Source organism: Rattus rattus, chromosome 11 (genome assembly GCF_011064425.1).
Source record: "Rattus rattus isolate New Zealand chromosome 11, Rrattus_CSIRO_v1, whole genome shotgun sequence".
Lineage (NCBI taxonomy): Eukaryota > Metazoa > Chordata > Mammalia > Rodentia > Muridae > Rattus > Rattus rattus.
In genome coordinates, this window is record NC_046164.1 from 97,496,732 (window position 1) to 97,524,442 (window position 27,711).

At 39.7% G+C, this 27,711-nt stretch overlaps 1 protein-coding gene across 1 annotated transcript in view; it reads right to left on the reverse strand.

Moving 5' to 3' along the window:
• The window catches only part of Eml6 (EMAP like 6), a 288,615-nt gene that overhangs the window by 138,294 nt on the left and 122,610 nt on the right, over window positions 1-27,711 (reverse strand). Inside the window, 4 exon segments of the mRNA XM_032915924.1 lie at window positions 8,789-8,924; window positions 10,403-10,588; window positions 16,358-16,426; window positions 26,615-26,713. Of these exon segments, the coding sequence (XP_032771815.1) occupies window positions 8,789-8,924; window positions 10,403-10,588; window positions 16,358-16,426; window positions 26,615-26,713 (490 nt within the window).

A 27,711-nucleotide genomic window follows, 5' to 3' on the forward strand; every position in this document is an offset into this window, starting at 1 on the left:
AAAGGTTCAGAAAAGTACTAAGAAACCCACAATCTGTGTCTTAGGGGATAAAAAGCCGCTCAAGAGGAGCTAAGAAATGATCAGTTGGAAATGTAGAGCAGGTACACCACCTATAATAACCAAGTGTCAGGACCTGAGTTTGATTCCCAGCACCCGTATAAAAATCTGGGTACACTGGCACCTGTCTATAATCTCAGCTCTGTGGAGCTCTTAGGATCTCTGAGGATCCCTGTGGCTTGCCAGACAGTCATCATAGCAAAATCAGTGAGCACCAGATATAGTGAGAAACCCTGTATCAAAAAATAAGACAGAGAACAAGTGAAAAGACCACCCAACATCAACATCTAGAACACACACACACACACACACACACACACACACACACACCAGTATGTGCACATAGACACACAGATACATGGACACACACACTAGCACATGCTAGCCTACCCCCCCACACACAGAGCACACAGAGACAGAGTGACACACATAAGCACATGCAAGTCCATACACACATACACACATACCAGAACCAGAGAATCCATACATGTACATGCCAGCTTAGCAGCATACACATGCCCTTGTACACACACACACACACACACACACACACCAGCTTGTATCTCACAACCTGATTTTTTTTTTTATAGACTTCCTTGAGAAAATGCTTCTGTTGAACTAAATAGTTTAGCAGGGAAACTTAACAGCAAAAGCAAGAAGGCTGATTGACAGGCTGTGTGTCGAGGTGAATGTGGTAGAAAAAGGGAGAGGAACTAAAAAAAAAATAGAGGAGGAAGAGGAGAGACAGAAGGAGGGCAAAGAAGAAAGTATACTTTTGTCACTTATAATGAACTTAATGAGCTGTGAACATTTCCTCTCAGAGACCAATTCAGGTTTTCCACACATATTTCTGTTTTTCAAACAGATAAATTATCTTTTGTCATATCATACTAGCCTACTCTAAGGGCCCTTAATGACACTGAGCCATTTTCTTTTCTGAGACAAACTTTTTAAATAGAAATTACTTCCTGAAGACACATCAGAGGGTAAGTTGTATTTAAGCTTCTTAGTCATGTGCACAATCTTTTTTCTAAGCCAAATTGGTCCTCTGCCCATGAGCTACATAGAGTCTTATAGCCTCTCCCAGGAGTTTCTGAGAGGCCCTGCAGAGTGACACTTCCCTTCCCAGCAGTATTTTTATTCTCCTGTCCACCCAGGCCTGGCATAAGTACAGAGAACAGGACTATAATCAGAGCCCTCACTGGGCTGGCCAGGGCAGCCATTGCATCTGTAATTAAGCTGTATTTGCTTCTGTATCTTTTGCTCCGCTACTATTTGGAGTAAGGTTAGATACCTACTAGTAGCAAAATGAGAAGCAGGGAAAGCTGCCACATAAATGCTCTTCTTCTTTGAGATGCACACTGTGGGTATTTTTGACAGTGTGGCATGGTGTCAAGGTTGGATTTGAGGCACCCTATACACTATGGTGAAAAAGGTAGAGCCCGGCACTGCTTGGTACATGTGGACAGCAGATGGCAGTAGACAGCAAATTACCCATCCAAACCTGAAAAATTCTCCAAGGCAGAAACCAAATTCTTATTTTGCTTTTACTTTCTATTCCTTCTAGAAAGTGGAGAACATCCTCCCAATGCTCTCAGCTATAGTCCCAAGGACAGCTTCAGAAAAGCTGACCCATCAATACTGACTCATGCCTTGTTGTTAAAGAGGAATGCTTACTTTGCATTAGTGAAGTGAATAGATGGATTTATACTCCAGCCTTCTTACCTAGGAACACCACAAGCCATTTAACCTTTCAAATCTTCAGTTACCACAGTTGTAAGTGAAGATGACATCTGTAACTCCACTTCACAGAACTGTGTGGCTTCAACACCAACAATGGACCTAGATCCTAACATCTGAGAAATTAATTGATCAATACCAAGTATTATTCTAACCAGCAAGTCTTTTTGCATTATGGGGTCTTTTTTAAAGTTCATGCCTCAATAAGAACAATTTTCCATGTGGGGGTCATATTCTAGTCTAGCCCCATGGGAAGTCATATAGGACCTCTGAAGATTCTGCCTCTCCTTTCTCCCCTTGATGGGCAGCTACTCCTTGCCTTTCAGCTGATTCTTTTATTATTCTAATGTGCTAGCATTGTGAACTCTCAGAAGGCAGAGTGGTGGTTTAGCACACAGACAATTATCACTGGGCTAAAATGTCCTTTCTCAGTTATCTGAGTGGAAAAAGGCAAATCAGCAGCAGGGAGGGATGTGGTTTAAACTTGCTGTCTGCAGCCCAAAGACATGGCAAGGAGCACAGAGCAACCTTCCCAGCCTTTCTGAGTATTAGAACCTTCATGAAGTATCTAAAATATATGGATGCCTGGAACCCACCCAGACAGTCCTCTCAGTTGGTGTGGAGTTGGACATGGGTGATGGTAGGTGGTCAGGCACCAAGACTAAATATCATTGCCTCCCAAGCCCAGTTAGAGTATTCTCCAGGTGACAGTAATAATGTTTCTTTAGCTGAGGTTGAAAACTCCACCCCAGTATATTAGAAAACCCAAGGCCTAGTGAGTCAAGGCCTTGAACTTTTTTTAATCCAACAAGTAAGCACTGAAAGTGGGCAGTAAGGATTCCTATTGACAGCACTGAGCTGGATAGACTCTATCAACTCTGTGGATCAGAATGAACTCCAGATAGGCATCTGTGGACCACAGCATAGGAACTCCACATTTACTGAGCTGGGAATGGCTCAGTGGGCAGGAGTACCCAAGCTCTGATTCCCGGTACCTACATGGGCATGGAGGCACACATTTGTAATCCCAACATGGGGAGATGGAGACAGGAGGACCCCAGGGCTCACTGATCATCTAGTCTAACTAATTGATGACTTTCAGGTTCAGGGAAGAACCCTATCCCCAAAAATTAGGCGGAAGGTCATAGAACCTGAAGGAATTGAGTGTTCAACTAGAAGCTGCACCCCCATTAACTGGCATTCACAGAGCTGGAAGGTGCTCTTCATGCTATTGGAGGAGTAAGAGAAGCATCAATATCACCCAGCTGTAAACCCTGTGAACTGCCTGCAAGATATTCTGATTCAATAGTGGCACAAAATGATGGGAGGACCCAAACACATCTGGATTGTTTCTAAGGTTCATTTCATGGGATGGCACACATACTTGACCCTGCTAAAGTGGCAATGAACCTAAGACTGGATAGGTCAGGGGCCTAGGGGAACGTACTGGTAAATTCTGCTAAAGGAACATAGCAATAAAATGACTCCTAATGACATACTGCTATACCTATAGAGTAGTAATATGACAGAGCAGCCTCTTCCTGTGGTGGGTGGCAATTAACTGGGCAATGTCCAGAATGTGAGACAGTTCAGAGTACTCAGTCCCAATTCAGATGCTTTCATCAAACCCCTCCCTTTGAGGCCAGGAATCAATGTGTAAAGGAAGGCAGAAAGATTCTAGGAGCCAGAGGTGGTGGCTGATTTGAAGAAAACAGCAGTTTCTAGACGTAAGAGGTCTGATGCACATATGTGCATAGTCACAAAGACTGTGTGAGCATGCACAGGACCTGCATAGTGACAAAGCAGACAAAATCCCAGCACCGAGAGGAGGAAGTGAACACAAAGTCTGACCCCTACCTAGGAAGCTATTTACAAGCAATACCTGCTGGGAAAGGTAAAATCATTTTCTCCAATGGAGTATCATGAGTTTATTAACTACACACTTCAGGGCAGGCCCAATGCCCAGGAGTTCTTGGCTGACATAAAACAGACATCATTTTGGGTGTCAGGGAGGGATTTTTTAAAAATTTTTTTCTGTCTTACTATTTTGTTGTTTATTTTGATTTTCTGTTTGCTTTGATTTGGAGGAGAAAAAGTGGGAGAGTGAATGTGAAGTCTTGTGGGTAGGAAGATGAGTAAGATTTGAAAAAAGCTGGGAGAGAAAAACATCAAAATATATAAATATCAAAATAAGTATATACATTTAAGTAATAATAAAAATTAAAACAAGAAGAGTACTAAATGAAGATCTGGCATTGAGCACTGGCCTGCATACATGTACAAACACACACACACACACACACACCACACGTACATACACGCATACAACACATGTCTGAATGTGTGCACAACATAAGTTATATGATCTGCCAAATCATACATCAAACAAAGGAAATTTAGGCAGTTCAAAGCTTCCCATAAAAGGTATATTTCCTATCTCTGTCAATGCACCCAGGATGAGGAAGCAAAGGTTACATAAGAGAGGATGTGGTGGTTTGATAGGAATGGCTCCCATAGACTCATGTGTTTGAATGTTTGGCCATAGGGAGAGGCACTACTCAGGGGGCTATCCCCTTGTTGGAGGAAGTATGTCACTGTGGAGGCAGTTTTGAAGTCATATATACTGAGGCAATGCCCAATGTGCTTCATAGTCTCCTTTTGCTTCCTTTGATCTAGATGTAGAATTCTCAGCTCCTTTTCCAGCACCATGTCTGCCTGCATGCTGCCATGCTTCTTGCCGTGATGATAATGAACTAAATCTCTGAAACTATAAACTAGATCCAATTAAATGTTTTCTTTTTATAAGAGTTGCCTTGGTCATGGTGTCTCTTCACAGCAATAAAGCCCTAAGACAGAAGTTGGTACCAGGGACCTGGGTGCATTGACTGTGATAGGGTGACTGCTGTCTCCTGGGAACCTGATCTTACTAAGGATACAATTCCAAGGGCTGTTTAGGAATGAAAAAAGCAAACAGAAGTGTGTGGTGTGTGTGTGTGTGTGTGTGTGTATGTGTGTGTGTGTGTGTGTGTGTGTGTGTGTGAGAGAGAGAGAGAGAGAGAGAGAGAGAGAGGTTTCACTTAGAAGGAATAGGAAGGGTTAATAGGGCTCTGAATACTATTCAAAAAAAGCAGATCGCTTGAGTCTAGAGCCAGGTCCTGGGTCCTGGAGGCTCCTGACACAGACAGGTTTTCTGATGTCTCAAAGGTAGTGCTGAGGACAAAATTGAGAACCTGGAGGAAATATATAACAGGAAGGAAGATCAGCATCCCCCAGTGTATTAGTTAGGGTTCTCTAGAGTCACCAACTCTACAATAGTCAGCTGTGATTGGAAGTACAAGAATCTAGTAGTTGCTCAGTCTCACAAGGCTAGTGGTTTCAGCTGGTCTTCTGTAGATGTAGATTCCAACAGATGTGCTGGCAAGTTCAAATTTTCCTTCTTCCAATGTCCTTATGAAGGTATGTCCCAGATTAAAGGTAAGGTATGTACCACCATGCCTGGATCTGGGACTTATTTTGTCCCAGGCTGACCTTGAACTCAGAGATCTCCTTGCCTTTTCTTCCAGCCACAAGATCTGGATCACAGGTGATCCCTCCAATTCTGAATTGTAGTTCATTCCAGATATAGTCAGGTTGACAACCAGGAGTAGTCATTACACCCAGGGACTGCTGAGCACAGACAACCCAAAGAAAAGACTGACTTCATGAATTTTGGGATCCATATGAGAATGTGGGGTTCCTCAAATAATTAAGAAATACAAAGTAGCCAGCCAATAATTTGTGCCTGTAATCCGACACTAAATAAGGAGGATGAAGTAAGATGATCACTAAGAGTTCAATGCTAGCCTGGGCTACAATGTCAGGGCGTAGAGGTGGGAAGAGGTGTGTGGATGGATGAGGGAACACCCTCATAGAAGAAGGGGGAGGGGGACCAGAGAAGGGGATAACATTTGAAATGTAAATAAAAGGTATCCAATAAAAAAATGAAAAAAATAAAGTTGGATGCAACATGTGGTGTTATACTTGGCATGAGATTAGGGCCCTAAGTGTGCAATTATCTTGATGTTCACAAGCCAGTGTGCTTCTGTCTCCTTGTTCATAAGATGATAGAGTTGCTCCTATTAACGTCCAACCTCTCTCTCTTCTTAAAAACTCTGGAATTCATATTTCCTGAAACACGGTAGCTTTGAAACACACATCTAAGAAAGGTTTAGGATTTTGGGTTCATGTGTCCAGTGGGATTTGGTGCAGTAATACCTTGAATAAAACATTTCATTTCCCCCCATTTTTCTTAGGACAATCACTTGATATGGAACCCTGTTTGGCCTCAAAATCACAAGCTTCTTCCTCCACCTCCCAAGTGATGGGATTACAGATGAACAACACAACTAGCTAAATAGAACATTTCTGTGGTGAAATGTATGATTATTTACATTATGAGGACAGTAAATAGCTTTGTGCCAGTTCATAACAGGTTTTGTTGCGAAACGCATCATAAAAGCAATCTTTCAGTTCTGGCTTGTTTAGTTTTCAAAACTTAAAATCAAAGATCTTGGATAAATTCGGTTGCAGATTTATATAATCATATGACACCGCTGCTAAAGAAAAGTTGTCAGCTGTCCAAGTAGTAAAAAGTCTGTTCATTCTCAAAATGCATGGAATTTATTGGTGTAACTAAGGACTACAGTCCTCTTGACTGTGGATAGTGTCCCTCAGGGTGTGAGGCACATCTTTTTTCACTATGTTGTGGGGAGGACAGAGTCCTAAGAACCTGTCCTGGCCTTGATGATTTTTGTTGATGTGTGACCTGGCAAGCCGATGCACACTCAATTCAAAGTAGAGTTACTGCTTTTACTGGAAGTCAATTAGCTCAAAGCTGACTAGAAAAACATAAGAGGATTTATTAGCAATATCTCTTATATGATGTGCTATATAATTTTCATAAATGTATTATTTACCTTAGTTCATTTGAAAAGTCTTTCTTCATTTCTGACAACTGTAGACCTTAGAAATTGCTAGATTCCTTTCATAGACCTAGAGTCTACAAGAGGGGCAACAGAAGTCTTCACACATTGCACACTAGTAGTAGGAGCTAGGGATTAGAGTTTATAAATGCTAATAAATGGTAATGTCTTAATATTAAAATGAGATTTAGTCATTTTTGTGTGTGCACACACATGCACATACATAAATGCATATGCAGAATGGAAATGAGGGACTTACAGAAATCAGTGTTTTCTTTCTAGCATGTGAGTTCCAGGGATTTAACTCAGGTCATCAGGATTGGCATCAAGTACTTTTATGGTTGAGCCATCTCACTGTTCCTGATTAATATTTTCAAAATTGAGACACAAAGTAGCAAGTAAGTTGTTACAGAATTAGAACATGATCATGAAAATGCTCTTGCTGAATGTTTAGGAAGTCTTTTTAATAAAATGAAAAATAAAACCAAACACCCACAAAAGAATCACAAAACTTAGTTTCCATGGAAATGAAGTCAACAGTCATTGTTACCCAACAGCAAAAAGATGGGGAAAATTCATCCATATCAAAAGTCCTTCTAAAGATAAACTCACTCATGTAGTTTTATATCCACTTTGAGACCAAGGCAATCCTGACACTGCTTTGCCTGAATCTGCTCCTCTCAAATATGTTTTACTTCCATTTTTGAAGCAAGGAGTAGGCAGAGCAGAAGGTTAAGATCTCTCTGAGGGTGGAAGAGTGGGTAAGGATCTGCTGTCCCCTCTGTCTCCTGTCTGTTCTGCTCCTTCACACCCTCCTTCAATCCTTGCTTACCCCCACTCTTTGTAAATGCTCACAGGGTGGGGGTCTGGAGTTGTTTGGTTGAAGAATTTTGCTTTTTTTTTTTTAAATGCGGCTCTTAGAAAAACTAACTTGCTTCTACATATTTGTATATTTTTCTGAATAAAGTTGATCAGAACCGCATGACATTGTAGAGAATTTAAGAACCTTGACCTTGTCCTAATTGATGTAGTAAAGTGGAAACCAAATTCTACAGCTTTCTAAGAAGCCTGGTGTTATGTATCCACAGCTTCCATACAAAAGAACCAGCGCAATCTCCAGAAAAGCTGTGCTGCACTTTTTATAGCAAATACCAGAAGGAAGGAGATAGCCTGTGGTATGAGATGAGTCATATAGTGAATGCCAGAAGGAAGGAGATAGCCTGTGGAATGAGATGAGTCATATAGTGAATGGCAGAAGGAAGGAGGTAGCCTGCGGTACAAGATGAATAACAACATCCAGCTCATTGCTCAGCTGCTAAATTTAAAAATAAAGTTTGATTGGAAACAACAACGCTTAGGAAGATAGCCTGAGGACATGTTTTCTTCTCTCTGCTCTTTGATATGTACCCCAGCCATCCCAGTTCTGCACATGGCGACAGGTTTGTTTTCAGAGGTAGGACATCATCATATTTATTGACTTCCTTGTCCAGGAAATCTTTATTTCATCACTGAGAATAATCCCATATTCTGGAAAACCATTCAGCTTCTTCACTGTAATGTTATCATCTACCTTTGCTACAGGACCACTGTAGCTTTATGCCAAGCAGGAGAAAAGATATCTACTCATAGTCAACATACTTTGAAGCTTGTACTTAATATTTTTATGTAAACCCTTAAAGTCTTCGTAGAATAACGCAAATAGGTAGAACATAAAACTCATATATTTAATTCTTAAAAAAAAATCCCTTTCATTTGTACAAGTGATATGCATCATGCATCTTCGTGTACTCTGTATGCCTAATATCCACAGAAGCCAGAAGGGGGCACAAGATCCCTGGAACTGGAATTACAGACACTTGTAAGGCACCCCGTGGGTGGTGTGAACTGTATCCAGATCTTCTGCAAGAACAGTGAATGCTCCTAATAGCTGAGCTGTCTCTCCAGTTCTTATATTTACTTCTCTTAAACAAAAATACAAAACTTGATATGTAACCTTCTCAGAGCACATGGTAAGTACTAATGCATGTTACCTTTATATCCTTGCTCCGTCTCCCTGAGATCAATTTTGGTTATTGGTTTGAAATCAGTGTCCCATAATCGTATGCAACCGTCTCGCCCACCGGTAGCAAAGCCCTCTTCACAGGCATACAGGCTGAAGATTCCAGCCTGTCAATGATACGGTAGAATTCAATCCTGTAGTCACAAATGCCATTGTTGCTGAATCTCCACAATTGAAAATAACAGAGCAAAAATAATTAAAACAGATGCTGTTTTCTGTTGAAATATGACAGCAGATCAACATACTTCATCGCAGTAATTACAGCCACCACCAGGAAGCAAAACAATTCCAGTACATCTAATTTGATGAGATTGCTATCACCATTGCCCAAAATGTTATTTATGCATGGCTTGGTTAAAGTAGACAGAGAATCACATTTCTGTATGACAAGTGAGCCTTCTAAACAAAGACATTGCAAAGGCATCACACTTAAGTTCTAAACTAATGAAGCAGAGACACAGAGTAAGACCACGGCGCCACACTGTTTAGAAGTACAGAGGTGCCTGAGACAGATCTCAACCTCTCAGGATGGTGTTACTTCTGGCAAACCAAAAACCACAAATCACATCGTGTCAGCATTGTATGCTATGGCATGACTCCTTTTCATATATACAACACGTGGACTCTTATTCTACTTGACTTTTTCAAAGCTGTTATGTGACGTTAGGCTGACAGAGATTCAGTGTAGAGAGAAATTGATCTCTGAGGCAGCTCATTTAGTGAATGAAGATGAATTCTGACCTCTTAATTATTTTAAGATTCATTTGGCAATGAAGCCAAGATAAATGGTTCTCAGCATAGATGACAAGGAAGGCTCTAAAGTATCTAAACTATTTCACTGAGTTGTCTAAGGTTTTCTTCATGGGAAGAGTAATGAAATCTGGGGATGCAGCGCAATGACAGGTCAGTCTGGTGTGTGAGGCTCTGGGTTCAATCTGTGGCACTAAAAGAAGTAATGACGAATGAATTTGAAGGCATTAAGTGAACCATTCTTTATCCTATTTCTATTGTGCCATGCTGGTGCTGGGAAATGCACCCAAGTCTTCTGTGAGCAGTAAGTATCTTAACCACTGAGCCATCTCTTTAGCCCTCACATTTAACTCTCTTAAACTAAAATGCAAAACTTAACAGCCCAGGCTCAGTGAAGTAGGCTGTGAAGTTAATAAGATCCCAGGACATTAGCAAGCAGACAGTAATTTAAGAAGCGATGAAGTGTTCATATGGCAAATTACTACTAAAGAGTGACACTAATCAGCCAATTAAAATTTAAGGTGGAGGCTGGATTCAGTATGATATTTTTCCCCAGGTAACAAAAGTAACGAGAAATCTTCATGAGTGGTTTTATGTATGTGAGTGTGTGTGTGTGTATGTGTGTGTGTGTGTGTGTGTGTGTGTGTGTGTGTGTGTGTGTGTGTGTGTGTGTGTGTAACTGTTTGGTGAAGTCTAACTATAAAGTAAAGGGCAGAAACATGGAGATGTGTGGCCTTAACCCATCCATCCCACATTACATCACCCCACATTACATCATCTCTCATTACATTATCCCTCATTACGTCATCCCACAGCCCTATATGGCAATACTCACACTATGTGCTCCTTGAATAGTGCGGACTAGGGTGAGCCCTTTCCAGACATAAATGTCGCCGTTTAAAGCACCAGAGTATGTGATGTCTTCTTTGGCACATGCAAGGCAAAGGATAGTCTGAAGATCTCCTGTTTTGCCAAATATACCTCTTTTTGCAGTCAGGGAATTTCCACATAGTGTCCAAAACTAGAAAGTAGTAAAATAAATATATGCTGAAACAGAGTGCTCTATATTCATTCCACGATTGGTACTTTCAGTAATTTTACAGAATATACTTTATCTGAACTAAAAATAAATAAATAATTTCTCTGTATCAGTGGAGAACCATAAAAAACCCTGCATTCCTCTAGGAGCATAAGAAAAACAATGATATCTTTTAACTTTAAAAGATCCAAAATTTCAAAACATGAATGTTTAATGGCATTATAAATGACTCCAGAGTTCACAGAATGGAACTGGTCTTTTGTCAAATGAATATAGATTGTAGAGAAGTTCAGAAATAAAGGTAGTATTAAAAAAAAAAGTCATGTCTGCAGCACATGCCTATAATCTCAGCACTTGGAAGGCGGAGAAGGGAGAAACATTGGAGGCTATCCTGGTCTACATAGCAACTTCCAGGCTATCCAGAACTACTTAATAAGGCCATATATAGAAAATGTGAGGTGATGTGAGAAAATAATTGCTTTTTAACCAAAGTATTACATTTTTTTAAACTATAGAATTGCTCACATATGTTTTTAAATACAAGTGATACTTCACAGAGGTACACAATCACCCAGGCTTCTCCATTTTGTTTGCACAGATCTTGTGGAAGGTGGCAAGCCTAAAGCTTGGACTATTTGTAGATGACAACGGAGACACTACCATAGTTATATGCAGTATTTTTCCTTGATGCAGTTTCTAATATAGGAACTTGGTTACTCTGATGCCACTACCGAGCCCTCACAGTCTCCAGGTGCCTTCTACATCTGTTGTTTAATCTCACAACACTCTTGGGCACAGGTTAGACCACATTCTGCTATTGTTTCATGTGCAAATAAGGGAAAGAAGACAGAAATACTTTTTTAAAGATACGAGTTCCATAAGGTTTATACACAAGAAACCAGAGAAACCTGGGTCACTGCTTTGAGAACCACAACTAAGAAAGAGGGTGTTCAAAGCAACAAATAAGGCTTTTGTGACAACATATTCAGATTATACTCAAGAGGCAAGGCCAGTGAGCAGTTACAGGAACCAAGTTACAGTACATGAAATGAACAGAAATAGCATTTGGATCATAGTGGGCAAGAATTACATCTCATCCAGGAGGGCAAGATTAGATGACTCTAAGGGCCAAGAATGTATGGAAGAAATAATCGGTGACGATCCTAATATTTTGTGCCTGCAGGAGAAGAAAGATGGTGGTCCTCTCAGGGTATGGTGGTGGGAAAGGACTCAGGCAGAAGTACTGTTCTGCAGGCCCATGGCAGAGATGAAAACATGCATTCAACTATTTGAAATAGCCTCAGATGAGCAGTGTGACTTGTATCTTTGGGTAGTATTTTTGCCAAAGGGTATTGAATTAAGTATAAAAGAAATGAAGAAAGTAGAAGGAAGCTAATTAGGTGTAAGATTTGAGAAACACTAATATCTTAAATGTGAACTTTTTAGACACAGATGATCACTAGCTGTACAACCAGAGCAAATAGCTTGTGCCCACGGTGACACCTCCCACTGCGTTTTCTTGTGTCTGGAGACTGGATGGGGAATAACTATTTTGCCTTTTGATTTAAGATATGTACCTTTGGCCTGAGCTAAATATTCTACATGACAACCACCAAAAATATAGATCATTACCCTGACACTGTGTGAAAGGCTTTTCTATCAAAAACCATACAATCAGATGGTTCTAGATACCTACATACAGAATTTTAAGCTATCAAATGATTCTCTTAAAAGGCATTTATAAATGAATGCCAGGAAAAGAGAATTTCAGGGGGGCAATACTTGAGATATTTTCTCTTCTTGAGAACCATCTCATCTAGCAATCAGCAGTATTTTGGACTAACCATACACCATTAAATGATAAAACAATTTCCATCATCAGATTGCAATGCACATCTGGTTAGAACAGGCAAGTACTTAGGGTTTATCTGGCCTTAGAGAGTCTCCCAGGTCCTTCCATTCTATGATGAGAGATTGCAGAAGGCTCAACATTATCCACAACATTACATCTCACCCAGGAGAGCAAGACTAGATGACTCTAAGGGGCAAGAATGTATGGAAAAAAAGTCAATGACAATCCTAATATTTCATGCCTGCAGTAGAGGAAAGATGAAACTTTACCTTGGCTCCAGAAATTTCACATCAAGGGTTTTCTGGAAATGCAGCCTTTTGCTCTCTACTTCTAATTTAATCATTCTTCATTAATTCTGATTTAAGCAGAATCAAAAGTAAAAATAACTTATAAGAACCAATTTCAGCTGAAGAGATGGCTCAGAAGGTAAAAACATGTTATGCTCATGTAGAGGAGATTGATTTGGTTCCCAGCACCCACACACACCCAGAGTGACCACATGTCACTTCAGTTCTGTAGGTACCTATACTCACATACAAACTCACACAAATACACGTAATTAAAATTTTAGAAAAACTTTAAAAATTTGTTTATTCTTGATTTATTTTTAAGAAGAAAAAGTAAGGGGTAGCTGTGGACATGTGCAGCTTCTTCCACTGAAGTACAGATGTGTGCCTTGCTTAGGGGAAAATGCTTAAATCAACTGGACAAGTTTGACATGGCAAGAAGCCTTTAGTGTTTGCAAACATAGGTCTAGGGGTTTTTTATCTGTCTCTGCTCTTAGAACTGATTAAAAGTTGAAGTAAAATAAGCATGGCTAGAAACAGAGGAGTCTGGAGAAAACTATAATTAACCAGCTCATCTAGTTAGAGTGTAGTAAATGTGGTTTTGGGAGAAAGTTGAGCCATAAGATAGACCATGAAAAGTAACTTCTCAACAGGTGATCTACACAGGCTGCCAGAGGCTATATGTAAATCTTATGTCTGCCATTTTTGGCCATTTTAGGAAACAGAGAAAGAAGTAAACATTACTGTGGCCATACTGGTTTCACCATTCAGTGGTGAATTCTGGAAGTAGGAGCCTCCATAATTTGGGGGCAAGAACAAGAAAGAAAGCTTTGAGGAGATTATATACGCACACACTAGAACATGAATATACACAAGAAAAAAAGTAAGCAGTGCTCATTATCTTGGAATAACTTATAAAGCATAAAAGAGAAAGGGTTGACGTTGTCCGTTAACTCAACCCAGAGACAACAATTTAATGTTTAGTGATATTTCCTAAACAAATATATATATTTTAAAAATTTAGGGGACAATAGTGAAGAGAGAGCATGAGGCAGTACATCTCTTCAGAGTTGGTGATGAACGGTTAATGGGTTGTAATCCAATGTGTAGGCTCACCAATCTCTACTGCTACTGCTAAAGGTAAGAATGCCTTTTTAATAATATCTGTCTGGGGAGGGAGGGCAGGCAGTTCATTGAGCTTAAGAGCTGGGATGAGAGGCATATTCTAAACTCAGGAAGAGAAAGTACACATTTTCTCTCATATGTGGAACTAGATTTAAAGTGTTATATTTGTATATGTATACCCATGGGTCATGAGATTGGAAAGGTGGTTATATGCAGGAGAAAGGTTAGGGAAGGAGAGTAAAATAGTGTGGTGGCATTTATTGATGTGTGACGAGAGACCAGGAAAGAGTTTGGGAGGAAAAGAACCAGCAGGGCAGGCAGGAGGCACAGTAGGGATGGCTTTGAGGGAGGGAAGGAATCCATGGCACAGTGGCATGGAAATGCCATAATAAAACCCATTCCTCTGTAAATAAAAACATCAGAACCACAAGTAGACTAGACTGCCCCATGGAAAACGCATTTTGAATATTTCTCAGTATCGGTAAGTAGCTATCTAAGCCTTGACTTACAATGACTGTACACAGCACTATAAGAATGCTGCGTGTTTTATTTAACCATGGGGGTAGATGAGCAGTCTCAGGTTTTCTTCACTTTGGCTTTGCTATTTGAAATGAATCAGTTCTTGGTTCACATTCCTCACAAGTCACTTTGGAGAAACTCCATGTTATGAAATTCCTGGACTAGAGGGGACTGACATTTCTAGAGCTATCGATAAATACTGCCAAACTGGTCAGAATGACTAAACTTATCCATCCACAGTCAAGCTTAGGAGCAGCCCCTCACTGAATCCTTATCCACACCAGATACAATGTAATAATGATCTTAATATATTCAATTATTTTTTAATTCTGAATTCTATAAGATTTAGCATTGTCATGCATCCAATGGTCAAAACTGTTCCTACTTTTGGTGGTTATCCATGTTGTCTATGGATTTGTCTATATTCTATGAATACATTAATAGCTACTGTTTGTCCTTTATTTTTGCTTGGGTGTGGTTTTCCTCTGGGGAGACCAAATGCATAGTATATGTTAATTTATATATCTGTATACCAATATTATCATTGGTATACACTTCTTTCTGCACTTATAGATGGAAGAGGACCTTTCCACAGCCTGAGGGCAGCTACACATTTGCTTAAATATTTCTTGTAGTCCTCCAGGGTCTTTATTTTATAAAAGGTGACATTATAGAAGGTTCTGTATGTCCAGGCTGTGAGTCACACTGTAGCAATTCAAGGACATCTTTCCAACCATCTGATGGTGTTTTGCTGATAAATTTTCTAGTAAACACAAAGATGAAATGAATTCAGCTATATAGTTGCTCTCTTGGTCTGGTTTACTTCTGCCCTCTGGTGGCCTCTGCACAAATTCTAACTCTATAAAATAGGAACTAGGAGGTATCTTTGTCTGTGTGAGGAGAAGGCTTTGAAAGCCTGTAGCTGCCCTAGTTCATCAGCTTTCCCTTAGGACCTCTTTTAATCTTCCCCCATCTAACCATGTGTTTAAGTGTCCTCTGGCCTGTAAATGCCTTCCCAACATGGAAGCAACCATTGTTTTACACACCCAGGAAAACACCATACTCCTTTAGTTACCTATGGTTTATTAAATATTTCACACTTTAATTGGCTTAGAACTTACTTTTGTGTATAGTATGAAGTAATGTTACACTCCTCATTCAAATAGTTTTAGTACCTAGTGATTAGAAATATTACCATATTCTAAACTCTTGCTTAGAGATGCTGCCATGTCTAAACAATCACAAATTGTTTACTTTGCTGCTTTAAAATGTTTTATTTATATCATTTTAATTATAACTTCCAACATGGTTTAATAAATAGTGCATATTCCTCCTCCTAATTGGTTTTTATCCTGAAATTCTTGGTTATTTTCACTGTTGACTATCCAGAGTAATTTAGACAGGGGATATGCTTCAGAATTGAAAAACAATAACAGTTAAGTAAAGTGCCCAGCAGCAGCTGGACAGGAAGTTTGGTTCATTTAGTGTTAATCAGAAGTTGCCTGGTATTTCTAAGAGTCCATGTTTTAAAATACCTGTATTGCTGAGCATGGTAGAGCACACCTTTAATCCCAGCAGTCTGGAGGCAGAGGCAAGAGGATCTATGCATTCCGGGCCAGCCTTGCCTACAAAGTGAGTTCCAGTACAGACAGGTCTATACAGAGAAACCGTGCTTCGAAAAATAAAATATTAAAAAAGCAGGGTCTGGAGAGGTGGCTCAGTAGTTAAGAGCACTGGTTTGCTCTTCCAGAGGACCAGAGTTCTAGTCCAAGCACTACATGGCAGCTCATAATTGTCTGTAACTCCAGTTCCAGGGGATTTGACATGGACACACATGCAGTCAAAACACCAAAGCACATAAAATTAAAAAGGAAAAACCAAACATACAAGGTCATTTGTATCAACACCTATTTTTTCATGCAAGAATGCAAGATAGCAGAGCTGAGCACACAAATGGAGCTGCCGTACCTTTATGTGCTTTACTCCACAGCTAACCATTCGATTTGGCTGATATGGATCCCAGGAAATATCAAAAATCTGCAAGAAATTAAATGGTTTTTAGAGACCAATACAATCACAAAGACTCTACCCTGATACACTTGTTAATGTGGGCTGCAGGGGATGAAAATGGAAGATCCAGCTCTAAGAACCAGTCAGGATAGGCTGGCCCTCTGCCCTCGAGGTTACTTACCTTCAGCCCAGGCAGACAAATAATTCACCTGAGTACAACTGGTGCATCCATTAAAAATTTCCACTTGAGGAAAACAGCTTTTGACAATTAGGGTAGTTTTTAAATCAAATTTTCTGAAACTCTTCACAGTGCTAGTAAAACACTTTGGTGATCGCTTTTCAATAAAAATTAGAATTATAAAACTTGGGAGGGTATTTAATGGTTAGCTATAATTCAGTGTGAACAAATACCCTGAGTAGAAACAGAAAGTATGCAAGAAGCCATTTACCTGGAGCCAGGTCATCCCTGTCCCTTAAATCTAAAATGATCCCAAAACGTTCAATTTTTCAAAGAACTGAAAACATAACAGCTAGCACTATCTTTCATTCTCTATGAAGAACTATGAGACAGTTTGCAGGGAGTTTTAGTTCTATTCCCAAGGCAGAAAATACCCTGTGCCAACCTTAAAAGCTAAGTCACTGATTGAGTGTTTACAACACACATGTCCAAGGCCCATACAAGCTACTGGTATAGAATGAGTTCTGTTATTAGCATTTAAAAGCAGATTCCAGAATGTTCTGAACAAGTGGCCTATGAGCCACATTCTGTAAAGTGTTGATAAAAAGGAATGGGAAGTGAGCGCGGTTGGGGTGCATTGTACAAAATTCCCAAATTAAAAAAAAAATGTTATGTTGGGGGGGGATATCAAGCAACAGAAGAGAGAGAGAGAGAGAGAGAGAGAGAGAGAGAGAGAGAGAGAGAGAAGAGAGAGAGAGAGAGAGAGGAAGGAAGGAAGGAAGGAAGGAAGGAAGGAAGAAGGAAGGAAGGAAGGAAGGAAAGGAAGGACCAATTGTCAGGGCCCAAAAGAGAAAGAACCCAGTCATCACTTCCTATCACCCAGGAAGAAGATACAAGGGACTCCAGAGAGAGCTCTGAAGAGCATGGGTTCAGTCCAAGTGTCCATTTTAGCATCTGAGTTAGCCAGGTTTCAGTACCTCTAACCGTTATCTCATCTTTTCTAAAATTAGCAGCACAGCCTTGGTTTTGTTGCGATGTCAGTTAAGATAATGTAGGTGAAATGAGTTTGAAGACTATAAAACCCTATTAACACATGTAAATCAGTCATTAGCCAATAAAAATCTCTTGACATTAATCATAATAAACCAATCATTCCTGCTGGCACCAAGGCACCAGTAATGAAGAATAACACTATGTGATGCTGACTAAGGAGCCTCTCTCAAAACATTCTAGATTCACATTGTAACTGAGTCCTAAGCATCAAGAAATATTTTTGAAGAGTGTCTTTTTCACCTCCAGCTCCATGCTGGAGTAAAAGCAGCCACCCTTACCCCTGGCATGTGAGAAAGACTTGTCTCACAACCCAGTGACATGCCTAAGTCCAGACTTCTATTCTGATCTTTCCCTAGTTATAACAGGGATATAGTGAAAGGCAGAGGTAGAATGAGAATCATTCCCTCCTGTTTGGGACAAAACTGGAAATAGATTTCCTTTTACACACACACACACACACACACACACACACACACACACACACAGGCACGCACGCATGCATGCACAAGCATGCATACACACACAAGCACACACATACAAGCACACAAACATACATGCACATGTACATACATACATGCACAAACATACACACACACACATATATACACGAACACACAAAGGCATACATGAACATGCATGTATATAGCCATTCTCTTTTCATTTTAATTTGGCAAGTGTTTGAACCCAGAGCTAGGCTTTATGGCAAGGCCACCAATAACAAATTTTCACTAAACTAACAATCTGCCCCTAACTATTAACTGTGACAGAGCAAAGTCACTGAAATCAGACAGGTATACCACGTGACATTCAGTGGTGCTAAAAGAGAATGGTTAGACAAATTAAACTCGACAGTATTTAATTGAGCAGAGGACTGTTTTGCAAAGTGGATGGCCCTCAAAAGCAGCAGCACTCTACCACATGCACAAGCAGGATGTACAGACCAGCAAGAGGTGGAAGTCTGAACACTGCTAGGTGTTAGGGCTTGGCATGAGCCTTGTTTAGGAATGTCTTTCTGCCTGAGGTTGGCTATTTGTTAGGAAACCATCCTCTAAAGCCTTGTTCACTTTCCAAAGTGCTATTCCCTTCATATTAGAGATACATGGCACAAAGGCAGGTTAGCTAAACTACCTTTAATAGGAATTCGACAACCTGACCAAACACTTTACACATAAGCCAGGGTGGTGTTAGTCTTGCTAAGAAAATATCAACAATGAAGATTATTCTCAACTTTAAACTTCTATTTCACCCCAAGGTAACAGGTCGACATATTAATTTAGATTAGATCAGTAACACAAGTAGCTAATTACAAAATAAGTTGGACGAAATAACCCAATGTTACATCACAATTTTGTATTCTGGGTCTCAAGTCCACCTTTCGTGATTATGGGAAACTTGTGTACCTATTCAATTCACCTAACCTCATGGACACAGCTGTAGTGAAAAAGGTGACACGTAGAATGCTTCTAACCTAAGCATTTCACAAAGTACAGTTACAGTTTACACATGAAGTATTACCTCAGAAGGCTCACTGTGGAAAAGTGACTGCATCACTGGGTGCTAATCTCATTATCTATCGATGAATTCACTGGAGCAGAGTTCAACAAGAGATAGTGGCTGGTTGGAGGAAGTAAGTCAGTAAAATGGTGGGTGCCTTTGAAGAACATGTGATTTGTTCCAGGTTTCTTGCCCTGTCTGGTTCTGAGATGAGAGGCTTGTCACTGTCAAGCTGTTTTGCCAAAAATGTGCTCCTCACTACAGGCCCAGCAGGAAGGAGCTAAGTAAGTCTGGACCAACATCATTGATACCATGAGACCAAATCAATCATTCTTCTTTTATTTTCTTAGGCATTTTGTCACAGCAACAGAAAACAGTTTCAATAAAATTCAAATCCCTGAGAGAAGAACCTTCATCACTAGACTGCAAAGCTCCTTATGGTTGTCACATATGCAATTACAGGTAGGAGCCAGTTGATCCTTTTCCAACACTTGGTTTGAGTTCTACTAATGGTCACTCTGGAGTTTTCTGAAGACTTGATTCTGGAAGAGAACTTGCAACCAATGTGAGGTTCCTTTATCTTATAAACACACCATTAGAAACAAATTTAAGCCTCAATCTGTGCCCAGAGCTAGGGGCTATTCCACAGCCATCCAACACAAAACCTGCCTGCAGAGAGATGACCTGCCAGGAGCACTCTCCCTCCTAAGCCTACAGCCCACAGGTGGGGCCCCACTTTCTCTCCATTAATTATCCAAGAAGAGACTGGCCGGTAGTGCACAGGACCCAGAGAAGCAGGGCAGTCTAGGATAGGACCCTTGTGGTCTTCATCTGAGCCCAGAGCTAGGGGCTGTCCCAAAGCTCTTGGGCCCAGAACCTTCCAACAGAGAGCTGATCTTTCAGGAGCACTTTCACTCCAAAGATCACAGGCTCACAGGCTCACAGGTTCACAGGAGCACAGGAGGGACAACCTCCAGTTAGAGACAACAAGAACAACTAACATCAGAGATAATCAGATGACCAAAGGCAAGCACAAGAACCTAAGCAACAAGAACCAAGACTACTTGATATCAGCAGAACCCAGTTCTTTCACCACAACAAGTACTGGATATCCCAACACATTGGAAAAAAAAATTCTGATTTAAAAATCACATCTCATGATGAGGATAGAGGACTTTGAGAAGGACAAAAAGAAATTCGGGACAACACAGTTAAAAAAGAAGAAGCCCTTAAAGAGGAAACAGAAAAATTCCTTAAAGAATTACAGGAAAACAGAACCGAAGAGTTTAAGCAATTGAACAAAACCATCTAGGATCTAAAAATGTAAATAGAAACAATAAAGAAATCTCAAAGGGAGACAACCCTGGAGATAGAAAACCTAGGAAAGAGATCAGGAGCTATAGACACAAGCATCACCAACAGAATAAAAGAGATAAAAGAGAGAATCTCAGGGCAGAAGATATGACGGAAAACATTGACATGACAGTCAAAGAATATGCAAAAAGCAAAAAGTTCCTTACCCAAAACATCCAGGAAATCCAGTACACAATGAGAAGATCAAACCTAAGAATAATAAGTATAGAAGAGAGCGAAGATTCCCAACTTAAAGGGCCAGTAAATATCTTTAAAAAAATTATAGAAGAAAACTTTCCTACCTAAAGAAAGAGATGCCCATGAACATATAAGAAGCCTACAGAACTCCAAACAGACTGGACCAGGAAAGAAATTCCTCCTGTCACATAATAGTCAAAACAGGAAATACTCAAAACAAAGAAAGAATATTAAAAGCACTAAGGGAAAAAAGTCAAGTAACATATAAAGGCAGAGCTATCAGAATTACACCAGACTTCTCAACAAAGACTATGAAAGCTAGAAGAACCTGGACAGATGACATACAGACCCTAAGAGAACACAAATGCTAGCCCAGGCTACTATATCCAGCAAAATTCTCAATTACCATAGATGGAGAAACCAAGATATTCCATGACAAAACCAAATTTACACAATATCTTTCCACAAATCCAACCCTAAGAAGGAAACTACACCCTAGAAAAAGCAAGAAAGTAATCTTCTTCCAACAAACCCAAAGGAAGATAGCCACACAAACATAATTCCAGTTCTAACAATGAAAATAACAGGAAACATTCACTATGCCCGAATATCTCTTAACATTAAATGTATTCCATTGCCCAATAAAAAGATGTAGACTAAGAGACTGGATACATAAAGAGGACCCAGCATTTTGCTGCATACAGGAAATGCACCTCAGTAACAAAGACAGACACTACCTCAGAGTAAAAGGCTGGGAAGAATTTTTTCAAGCAAATGGACTGAAGAAGCAAACTGGAGTAGCCATTCGAACATCAAGTAAAATCAATATCCAACCAAAAGTTATCAAAAAAGATAAGGAAGGACACTTCACATTCATCAAAGGAAAATTCCACCAAGATGGACTCTCAATTCTGAACATCTATGCTCCAAGTGCAGGGGCACTTACATTCATAAAAGAAACTTTACAAAAGTGCAAAGCATACAGTACACCACACATAATAATAGTAAGAGACTTTAACACAACACTCCCATCAATGGACAGATCATGGAAACAGAAACTAAATGGAGACACAGTGAACCTAACAAAAATTATGAACCAAATGGATTTAACAAATATCTATAGAATAATTTATCCTAAAACAAAAGAATATACCTTCTTCTCAGCACCTCATGGTACGTTCTCAAAAGCTGACCATGTAATTGGTCACAAAACAGGCCTCATTAGATACAAGGAGATTGAAATATTCCTATGCATCCTATCAGAACACCATGGACTAAGGCTGGTCTTCAATAACAACAAAAACATCAGAAAGCCCACATACACATGGAAGCTGAACAATGCTCTACTCAATGACAAGTTGGTCAAAGAAGAAATAAAGAAAGAAATTAAAGACTTTTTAGAATTTATTGAAAAAGAAGGCACAACATACCCAAACTTATGGGACACAATGAAAGCAGTGCTAAGAGGAAAACTCATAGCTCTGAGTGCTTCCAAAAGAGAAACTGGAGAGAGCATACCCTAATAGGTTGACAGCACACTGAACGCTCTAGAACAAAAAGAAGCAAATACACCTAAGAGGAGTGGATGGCAGGAAATAAACTCAAAGCTGAAATCAACCAAGTAGAAACAAAAAGAACTATACAAAGAATCAACACAACCAGGAGCTGGTTCTTTGAGAAAATCAACAAGATAGATAAACCCTTAGCCAGACTAACCAGAGGAGACAGAGAGTGTGTCCAAATTAACAAAGTCAGAAATGAAAAGGGAGACATAACTAAAGAATCAGAGGAAATTCAAAAAATCATTAGATCCTACTACAAAAGCCTATATTCAACAAAACTTGAAAATCTGCAGGAAATGGACAATTTCCTAGACAGATACCAGGTACCAAAGTTAAATCAGGAACAGATAAACCATCAAAACAACCCCATAACTCCTAACGAAATAGAAGCAGTCATTAAAATTCTCCCAACCAAAAAAGTCCAAGACCAGATGGGTTTAGTTCAGAATTCTATCAGACCTTCAAAGAAGACCTAATACCAATACTCTTCAAACTACTCCACAAAATAGAAACAGGAGGAACACTACCCAATTCGTTGTCTGAAGCCGTGATTACATTTATATGTAAACCACACAAAGACTCTACAAAGAAAGAGAATTTCAGACCAATTTCCCTCATGAATATTAATGTAAAAATACTCAATAAATTCTTGCAAACTGAATCCAAGAACACATTAAAATGTCCATCCATCATGATTACGTAGGCTTCATCCCAAGGATGCAAGGACAGTTCAACATAAGAAAATTCATCAACATAATCCACTTACATAAATAGACTCAAGAACAAAAAACTCACTTGATCATTTCCTTTGATGCTGAGAAAGCATTTGACAAAATTCAACACTCCTTCATGATAAAAGTCCTGGAAAGATCAGGAATTCAAGGCCCATACCTAAACATTTTAAAGCAATATACAGCAAACCAGTAGCCAACATCAAAATAAATAGAAAGTTAAAGCAATCTCACTAAAATCAGGGACTAGACAAGGCTGCCCATTCTCTCTCTACTTATTCAATATAGTACTTGAAGTCCTAGCCAGAGCAATTAGACAACAAAAGGACGTCAAAGGGATACAAATTGGAAAGGAACAAGTCAAAATATCACTATTTGCAGATGATATGCTAGTATACTTAAGTGATGCCAAAAATTTCACCAGAGAACTTCTACAGCTGATAAACAACTTCAGCAAAGTGGCTAAATAAAAAAAATTAACTCAAACAAATCAGCAGCTTTCCTCTACTCAAAGGATAAACAGGCTGAGAAAGAAATTAGGGAAATGACACCCCTCACAATAGCTACAAATAATATAAAATACTTTGTTGTGACTCTAACCAAGTGAAAGATTTGTATGACAAGAACTTCAAGTCTCTGAAGAAAGAAATTGAAGAAGATCTCAGAAGATGAGAAAGATCTCCCATGCTCGTGGATTAGCAGGATTAATAAAGTTAAAATGGCCATATTGCTGAAAGCAATCTACAGATTCAATGCAATCCCCATCAAAATTCCAACTCAAACCATCATCAAATTAGAGAGAGCAATTTTCAAATTCATTTGGAAAAGCAAAAAACCCAGGATCACAAAAACTATTCTCAACAATGAAAGAACTTCTGGGAGAATCATCATCCCTGACCCCCAGCTGTATTACAGAGCGATAGTGATAAAATTTGTATGATATTGGTACAAGTGACAAGCAGGTCGATCAATGGAATAGCACTGAAGACACAGCAATGAACCCACACACCAATGGTCACTTGATCTTTGACAAGGGAGCTAAAACTAAGCAATGGAAAAACACAGCATTTTCAACAAATGGTGCTCGTTCAATTGGAGGTCAGCATGTAGAAGAATGCAAATTGACCCATTCTTATTGTGCTGCTCAAAACTCAAGTCCAAGTGGATCAAGGACCTCCACATAAAACCAGATACACTCAAACTAATAGAAGAGAAAGTAGGGAAGAGCCTCAAACATGTAGGCACAGGGGAATATTTCCTGAACACCAATGGTTTATGCTCTGAGATCAAGAATCGATAAATGGGCCCTCATAAAATTGCAAAGCTTCTGTAAGGCAAAGGACATATCAATAGGACAAAAGGGCAAGCAACAGATTGGGAAAAGAGCTTTACCAATCCTACATCTGATAGACGGCTAATATCTAATACATATATAAAAAACTCAAGAAGTTAGAATCCAGAGAACCAAATAATCCTATTTAAAAAATGGGGTACAGAGCTAAACAAAGAATTCTCAAGTGGGGAATAGCGAATGACTGAGAAGCACCTAAAGAAGTGTTCATGGGTTTGGGGATTTAGCTCAGTGGTAGAGTGCTTGCCTAGCAAGCACAAGGCTCTGGGTTCGGTCCTCAGCTCCTGGGGGGTGGGGGGGATGTTCAACATCCTTAGTCATAATGGAAATGCGAATCCAAACAACCCTGGATTTCTACCTCACACCATTTAGAATGGCTAAAATCTCAAACTCAGGTGACAACAGATGCCAGATGCTGACAAGGATGTGGAGAAATAGGAACACTCCTCTGTTGATGGTGGGATTGCAAGCTGGCACAACCACTGTGAAAATCAGTCTGGCATTTTCTTAGAAAATTGGCCAAAGTATTCCCTCAGGACCCAGCTATACCACTCCTGAGCATATAACCAAAAGATGCCCCAACATATAACAAGCACATATGCTCATCTATGTTCATAGCAGCCTTATTTATAATAGCCAGAAGCTGGAAAGAACCCAGATGCCCTTCAGCAGAGGAATGGATACAGAAAATGTGGTATATTTACACAATGGACTACTACTCAGCTATTAAAAACTATGACTTCATGAAATTCTTAGGCAAATGGATGGAACTAGAAAATATCATTCTGAGTGAGGTAACCCAGTCACAAAATAATGCACATGGCATGCACTCACTGATAAGTGGATATTAGCTCCAAAGCATGGAACACCTAAGAAAAAATTCACAGATCATATGAAGCCCAAGAAGAAGGAAGACTAATATGTAAATGCTTCATTCCTTCTTAGAAGGGAAAACAAAATGTGAGGAAATACAGGGACAAAGAGTGGAACAGGGACTGAAGAAAAGGTTATCCAGAGACTGCCCCACCTGGGAATCCATCCCATTGGCTGCCACCAAACCCAGTCACTATTGCTAATGCTAAGAAGTGCTTGCTGACAGGAGCCAGATATGGGTGTCTCCTGAGAGGCTATGCCAGAGCCTTACTGATACAGATGAGGGTGGTGGCAGCTAACCATTGGACTGAATAAGGGGGAACCCAATGGAGAAGTTAGAGAAAAGACTGAAGGAGCTAAAGTGGTTTGCAACACCATAAGAAGAACAACAATATCAACCAAACAGACCCCACCAGAGCTCCCAAGGATTAAACCACCAACCAATGAGTACACATGGAGGGATCCATAACTCCAGCCATATATATAGCAGAGGATGGCATTGTACAGCATCAATAGGAGGAAAAGCCCTTGGTCCTGTGAAGGCTAGTTTCCCCAATGTAGGGTAACGAAGGACGTTGAGGTGGGAGTGGGTGTGTAGGAATGGGGGCATCCTCACAGAAGCAGGGGAGCGGGGAGTGGCTATGGGAGAGGGGGGAAAGAGGATAACATTTGAAATGTAAATTCATAAAATAGCCAAGAAACAAAAGAATGTCCCACTGATACGAATAGAGATCAACCTGATGGAGGCTATTCCTCCATGAGTATCTCCTCTTTCCAGGGGGGCAAATAAAGAATTGAAGCTAAATATATATATGGAAATGATTTTCAGAACTCATACTAAGCAAGATGATGACTTTGACATTTAACTAGGGCCTTATTAGATATGGAAATTACAAAAAATATTTTAAAATGAAGGTGAGAAACTAGAAATCAGGCGATAAAGAAATCAAGTCATTCAATTATGTAGTTCACAGAGAAATTAGTTTCTGAGTGTGTAGGCTGTGTCTGCAGAATCCCTTCTCTTGCCAGGTATGCCTGCATGGGATTACCATTTCTTATCACACTAAACTCAGTATTAATGACAAGCAGAGCATAGTTTACATTCGTCATTAAGAAATCCCAAATCAAATACAAACACTTATAGTAATATTTTTGTGAATGTTTTCTATCAACCATTTCCATGAGTCAATGAGTACATCTAAACTACAATGATTTCGAATTCTGTTCTATTTTGAGCATATAAGAAGCCAAACTCCAACCCTGAAAATCTGCTTTGCTCATGAATATCAATAGTTAACAGCTAATCAAAAGTAAATCATGTTAATCCGTTAAACACATAGGAGAAAATTTGTTATATATATGACAAATTTCCTTTTAAAGACATAAAATGACAGTTACTCTACAGTTCCACAAAGGTCTTACCCGGTCAGAATGGCCAGTAGCCGAGGCCAGAAGTTTTCCCTTTCTCCAGTCCCAAATGCAGACTGTGTTTTTGGCATCCAATCCCACAGAGGCTAAATGCTGAAGAAGAAAAAAAAAAAAAGAAAGAAAGAAAGAAAAGAAAAAGAAGAAAGAGAAAAAAGCATAAAAGAAAGAATAATTTGAATAATTTAATATCTGAAAGTAAGATGATTTCCTGTTATTCACACTTGCAATGAATAGTTACTGATTGACTACCAGGGTCTAGGCTTTGAACCCAAACCCATCCCAACCCATACTAAAGCTATCCCTGCCAATGGCCTCCAGTAGATCACAAGGACACGGTAGTCCTACAATATTATACTCATTCACTCTTTTTAATCACAGGATCCAAATGTGCAAAGTCTGTAAAGTTGCTGACAGGTCAGCAAAACTCTTGAGAACACAGCTTGAAGGCAGGGATTAATAATCATTTACGTCTTTACTGTGAAAGATCAGAATGATGACTCATACCTGTGAGCTGAGGAGGCTGAGGCAGAGGATTTATAACCAACTCCACAGCCAGTCGAGGGTACTTAGCGAATCACAGACCAGGCCAGGCTACACTGTGAAATCCTGTCTAACAAAACATTGTCACATCATCTCACTCCAACTCAGGCTGACTTAGAACTCACTCTGTAGACCAGGCTGGCCTCAAATTCATGGCCATCCTCCTGTCTTAGCCACCCGACTGCTGAGATTATAGATGTGAGCCACCATACTCAAATTTTTTGCTGCCAAATTTAGGGAAGCGTGAATTCCACAGTCTAAGCATCAAGTACAATTTGAAGAGTCTGACAAACACACACAGAAAAATCCAATAAATGAGCCTGATTTTGTCCTTTAATTTGTATAATTTCATAAACAGCTCCAGTGCCTGAAGGATGCATAATCCTAATAAAAGGAACATGTTATAACCTACTCATACATTGAGCTCACTTCAGTTTCTCGTCCTCACAGTCAAACTCAACTTTTAATTACAGGCAAAATAAAAAGTATCAAAGGCGGATAAGGTGTACACCCACTGCTACTATGAGTTCACATGTGTAGCTGCCCTGCTG